This window comes from Chaetomium globosum, genomic scaffold, assembly GCF_000143365.1.
Source record: "Chaetomium globosum CBS 148.51 scaffold_3 genomic scaffold, whole genome shotgun sequence".
Classification (NCBI taxonomy): domain Eukaryota; kingdom Fungi; phylum Ascomycota; class Sordariomycetes; order Sordariales; family Chaetomiaceae; genus Chaetomium; species Chaetomium globosum.
The window spans coordinates 2,331,218-2,337,217 of NT_165978.1; the positions used below are offsets into that span (position 1 = coordinate 2,331,218).

A 6,000-nucleotide genomic window follows, 5' to 3' on the forward strand; every position below is an offset into this window, starting at 1 on the left:
TTTTGTACCTTCTTCATCCTCTAGGACCGGGATTTGCCGTGCAGGAGGGGGGCCCAGGTCTGGTGTGTCCACTCCACTCGCTAGGCCCTGGACGCAACCTACTAGAGTCAGGGTTTGGGGCACCCTTGTGGGTGTCTGTAGTTAAAAACAGAAGGCTCGGCGGTCGAGGGAAAGGTAGGATCAGAGATGTGCCGCCGATGTGCTGATGTTGGGTAACGATGGGGTAGTGGTGGATGATCATCTTGGTACATCTACGAATATCTACTAAACTGCATCTGAAGTTGTGAGTAGCATTGATTCCTTCTCGCCTCGATGACCTGTTTGACCCTTAAAAACAACCTTTCTGTGCCGCTGTGGCTTCTGAAACTCGTCACCGCTGGGCCTTGTTTACCGCGAGGCGCAAACTCCCACTCTTTCGTCGCCTTCCGACTTCCAAGTCTTTGCTGCCCGAGAAGGTCCCCGTTAGGCCGAGATGAAACTGGGGTTACGTCTGTGCCTACCAAGTGACTAGCGGTCGAGGGGAGGTCGCGGATGGAGATCCCGCCCTCGTGGTGACTTGGGTGAGAGTTGCAGAATGTCCTTGGCAACCGGCCCTGCCCCTGTGCCACTATGTACACCAGCCGGTGCGCTGCAAAACCATGTCCCCGAGGTGGCAGATCCCCATGCGGGCAGCTCGCAAGCTGCCCTCGCTTTCTGTTTTGTCACGGCCAATCACTCTCTCGCGTGCTGGGCCGGAGCGTCGCCCGCAACGGTGTCCAGTGCGCACCAAACCCGATCGATCACCGATCTGCCCCTTTATCTTGGCAAACAGGCAAGCCTCGAACAGCCTTGCTTTACACAGGACACATCGGGGGCCTCGCATAGCTACGGTGTACGTATTTACGATATTGTATCGCAAGGCATGAATGAGAATGAGCAAGTGTGCGCGGCGGTGGACCTTCGATCAGGGCGGTGGTGCATGGGGTGCAAGACGCGCCAAGATGGGGGTGGTTTGGGGTTTGACGCCTTCGCCGCAGAAGTAGGTTCCAGGTTGGGACGAAGTGGAAAGAGGGAAACGATTTCAGGTAATGAATGTTTATCCGCCAGGCGCTGGTGGGGTTGCTGAATGGTTGCCTGGCCTGTGGTTCCTGCATGCGAAAGGAGCAGCAGAACCTGGAAGGTGGGCAGGTGGGGAAACATGAGATCTTGCACTGAGTACCACAGTAAAGTGGTGAGCCCTTAACCTTGACGGGCAGGTGGGGGAACGGTCGCAGGGGCCCCCGGGTTGGATACGCGCTATGGTGCTGTGCCACAGGGAAAGAACTTAAAAAAAAGAAAGCAGGACCAGGCTGCCGGAACAGCCCGGCATCGACCAATCGCAAGGTCAAGACTTTTGGAGCACTCTTTCCCCGAACAGTTCCGGTCCCGAGCCGGTCAAGTTTATTCCAAATTTCCCCGAGGCGGCGCCGCTTCCATGATGACAGCCAGGTCCCTAGCGAGTGAAGCTTTAACCTTTGCGTTTGGCTTGATCTCGTCCAACCTCAGATGGTTTAATATCTCGTGAGCAGGAGTCAATCGTCTAGGTGGGCCCTCGGAGCTTTTGCATTTCGCCTTCTTTTTTACAATCAAGACATCAATTTTATGATCGGCGAGCCATCCATCGGCAGTCTGGCTCACCTGGCCTTGCAGCCTGCATCTGTTTCCCCAGTTCCCAAGGACCCCCTGGAATAAAACGTCACTGCGACTGCACGTGCGCTGGTTTCACGCGCGAGTCATTTTCAAGCCAGCTGTGCCAAACTCCTTGACAAAGACGAATAATTAACATCCACTGCCTCTTCCATTTCATTAGCTCGCGCCTCAAGCTAACTATCGAGGGAGGAGGAGCACCCGCTGAAAGTAACGTCACACTCTCAACACTGGGCAAAATTGCGTTCCCAAAAGGGCAAAATGGCCACAGTGGATCATGGATCTCACGGGAACCGGTATACCCGAGATCTTTTATCTCCGAATTCGCTCTTGGAATGGGAGGACACCTACCAGACACCCTACCCTGCCAAAAAAAGAAAACTCCTCCAGCTGTGTGTCCTGCACACACAAAGCTGACGGCGGGCCGCCCTACCCCGCCCGCAGTCTCGGGAAGTTTGTTGGGCTGCATGGCTGCGAGTGTGAGCCAGTGACCCGGGGGTCGAGTGGAACACCAAGGCGAGCGCAAGTGGGACTCGAATGAATGCCGAGACATTAAAGCCCGTTGTGGGGGCACGATGGATGGATGGTGCCATGTCGATCGGCGGCCAGGTGATGTTCAAAACCTCGAATTCCAGTTTCCGAGATAACCCCCCGAACCCTGCCGTTGCACGGCCTCGCTTCGGCTTTCCCAGTCATTCAATGTCGATGTTGGGCTGGACACGAGAAACCAGACGGGGCCAATCTTGAACAGACGTCCGGTCGGCCCTGTGATTGGGAGGGTTGCTCGCCTGACGCAAGAGAGGAAGGGGGGCTTAGAACCGTCAGGATATCGCGCATCTGCAGATATTGAGCAGGGAAAGAGTTTCTCAGTTCGTACTCTGCTGCTGCACACGTAGCATTGCTTCGGACATCTCCGTGAGGGTCGCCCTGCAGGAGGTTTCTGCTTTCTGGCCGTGCTCACTCCTGGGGAAGTGGGCACAGCCAGTGGGCATGGAGACACACAGGGGACTGGAGCCCACACAATTCCAAATGATGCCCTTGACAGCGAGCGGCCTGCTGCAGGTTCCGGCCCATCAGCCCATCACGACTTGCGGTGTCTCCACGACCTACAGTAGCCCCATGCATTGCCGCAGCGCATGCACTAGCCACGGAGCGCCCGTCACCCCGGCGCCCCGGCATCCCCATACTCCGATGCACAGAAAGGCACGCCCGAGAGGCACGACGATTCGCGTCCGCGTCCGCTTCGCCTTGAGTTGCAGGGGCCCGGTCGCATCGCTCGCCCCTTGGCACAGAATCAGGCAGGTGCCGAGCCCTAAGCGCTGCTCACATGGTGGGTTGTCTCACTTTGCGACCCGCCTCATCACGTTATTTCCCCTAGACCGCCGGACGTTCATCGACGTCGAGGTGGACACTACTCGGGGCTCAGGAGCAGCATGGCCGCCATTCCCATCTCCCAGAGTCCCACTATGGCGAGATCCTTAGTTAACCTTTTCGAGGGCACCATGCAATGCTTTGATAAGCGGTCGATAAGCGACCCGGACGTGTTTGACGTTGATGAGTCGATGACGGCTCTCAGCGGCACAACCCGCATGTGCCACTGGCCGCTGCCCAAAAGGTCGCATCAACGATGAGACGGTTTCGAGTTTTGAATTTAAATAGGTGCCTTCGGGTATCTTTTCACTTGACTTGCCCGAGAGTTCAAGTTGGCTTCGGGGATGGGTAAATGGGCCGTCGACATCGCGTTTTGGGCGAGGATGAAGGTATGAACAGACGTGTGGCATTGAAGCAAAGGCGGCAATAGCTCGGCGCATGAGAGTGGGAAGCTTGGGAAAGTTTGACATAACAGGCGACGACCTTGACGGCTTCAACCCTGTAACTAACCTTCCAGTCCCAGTCGACCCAGACAAACCAAGCGTACACCTCGAGGCACCCAGCGCCTCATATCTGGGCAAGTGGGTGATAAAAAAACAGGTCCATGCAATTTGATCCTACAAAAAATTCCCCTCTCATCACACCAACATAAGCAACAGCCTCAACACCATAAAACAAAGTCATTTGCAATCCCAATTCTATCTTATGATGAGCCATTGCCATTGTTGTTGAAGACAGAGATGGGGCTTCCTATCTAACAATAGTATCACATTTATTCTATTTACAAACGTTGTGATTGACGACGTAGTTGCCGTCGAAAACAAGGCATACCCCCTGAACGCTGGTGTTGATGTGATGCAATATTTTGTAGCAAGAGCGGGGCGCTAGCTGTATTTAGCATGGGGTGACTGGGTCAATGGACCTGTTTTTTTGTCACCCACTTTGCTGGGGCATGCATGTGCAACGTGTTTGGTTGCCACCAAACCACTGGGTCTCCTTGGTGCTGGGAACACCAACAAGAATCCTGGCGCCGTGTCGGTCCCGAGAGTCCAGTTGCTGGGCCACCATGGGGTAATATTACATCTCCACCTCCGCCAAGTTTAACTCCGTGCCACAATCCGAATCCTCGGCAAACGGCTAACTATGTAGGTATTATCCCATAGGTTTGGTCAAGAACGCTATTTGACTAGCCGCCCCAATGATGCTACCCAACTACAGGGCCTTGGGCCCGGGAATAAACAACCGCAACCTAAACCGTGGCAAAGTTCCTCTAACACCCCTGAAATATAACGAATGCTTCTTGGCGGCAAAGCAATCATATGGTGCCTCCTTAATAGTCTTGAAAGCGACGGTGGAACCGACCTCCAAACTTCTTTCTCCAGCACCTGCTATTGACCCCTTGTGGCACAGAATCTCCACGGGTAGCATCGAATGGAAACATGACGGCGGTCTTCGATAAGCTAGGCACCCTCCACAACACTACAGCGTGGTGAATCCTCCGTCAACAGGCAAATAAACCCCTGTCATGAACCGGGACAGGTCACTCGCCAGAAACAGCACGGCGCCGGCCATGTCCTCGGGCAGGCCATTCCGGCGTAGCGGGCAGATGGCCGCGACGGACTCCTTGACGTGGGGCGCCATGGATAGCGCCGCGTCGGTGAGGGTGACGCCAGGCGCGACCGTGTTGGCGCGGACGCCGTGCGGGCCCAGCTCGGCCGCGAGCGAGCGCACAAAGGCGTCGACGGCCGCCTTGGCCGTGCTCTGCGCGAGGAAGCCCGCGTTGCTGCGCTTGGACAGTGTGCTCGACAGCGCGATGATGCTGCCGCCCCCGCGCCGCACCATGTCGGGCGCCACGGCCCGGCACGGGTGGAAGACGGCTTTGAGCTCGTCCGAGACTTTTTGCTCGAGGTCTGCCCACTCGTATTCTAAGAAGGGCCGGTGTCGGAAGTGAATGTGTGCGTTGACTACGAGCACATCGATGTGCCCGAACCGGCTGTACACGGCCGCTACCATGGCGGCGACCTCCTCGGCGCATGTCACGTCCGCCCCGAAGACCTCTGCCGTCCCGCCGTCGGCCTCGATCATCTCCTTGACGCCCAACGCCTGTGCCTTGCTGTCCCGGTAGTTGATGGCCACCTTGGCCCCTTGCTCGGCGAGTAATAACGCGGTGGAAAGCCCGATGCCGCGGCTGCCGCCCGTGACCAGCGCCACTTTGTCATGAAGCAGCCCAAACCCTTGGGTCGGTCTCGGAGCCCCCGTCGCCGAGGGCACCTCCCCAGACGACGTCCGGTTCCCAAGCTTAGCATCAACCACCGCGGCGATAGCCTCCAACCTTGGCGCCGCAAACAGCTCTGACAACCCCAACTCAACCCGAAACACATCCTTAATCCGCGCCAGCACGCGCATAGCCGACAACGAATGCCCTCCAATCTCGAAAAAGTGCGTCTGCCGCCCAATCCTTGCCACCGGCATATTCACCACCACTCCCCAGACCCCCGCCAGCGTCCTCTCCGTCTCGCTCGCCGGCGCCTCATACCCACCCCCACTCTCCTGCAACACCCCCTCCTCCGTCTCCAACAATGCCCGCCGGTTCAGCTTCCCATTCGGCAGCAGCGGCATCGCATCCAGCAGCACAAACGTGTCCGGCACCATGTACTCGGGCAACCTAGCCTGTAAAAACGCCCGCAGCTCCGCGCCCTGCACCCCGTCCCCCCGGCCCGCTTCCCCCACCGTAGTCGTGGTCGTACCATCACCCATACCATCAGCCGTAGCACCCTTAGCCGTATAGTACCCCAACTAACCCCCACTTACACCAGGACCAGATTACGAAAAATGGAGGAGGATATAATATCAACAAGCTGGAACCTAAAATGAGCGATAACTATATAGTATACGTCTCTGTACAAAGAGCACTATTCTATGTATAATACTAGGTATAACTAGTTATAGAGTCCATGATGATGT

At 56.6% G+C, this 6,000-nt stretch overlaps 2 protein-coding genes across 2 annotated transcripts in view; one reads left to right on the forward strand and one right to left on the reverse strand.

Moving 5' to 3' along the window:
- Window positions 1–574: 574 nt before the first annotated feature.
- On the forward strand, window positions 575–1,457 carry CHGG_06051 (uncharacterized protein; the record flags this gene model as incomplete). The annotated part of the gene is made up of 3 exons (XM_001222145.1): window positions 575–1,022; window positions 1,087–1,159; window positions 1,322–1,457. The coding sequence occupies 3 exons, from the start codon at window positions 575–577 to the stop codon at window positions 1,455–1,457; spliced, it is 657 nt and encodes a 218-aa protein (XP_001222146.1).
- Window positions 1,458–4,515: 3,058 nt separating this feature from the next.
- CHGG_06052 (uncharacterized protein) overlaps window positions 4,516–6,000 on the reverse strand; it is a gene marked incomplete at both ends in the record, with an annotated part of 5,048 nt that continues 3,563 nt past the window's right edge. The window contains 2 exons of the mRNA XM_001222146.1: window positions 4,516–5,832; window positions 5,941–5,953. Of these exons, the coding sequence (XP_001222147.1) occupies window positions 4,516–5,832; window positions 5,941–5,953 (1,330 nt within the window). The remainder of the gene's footprint in view (window positions 5,833–5,940; window positions 5,954–6,000) is intronic.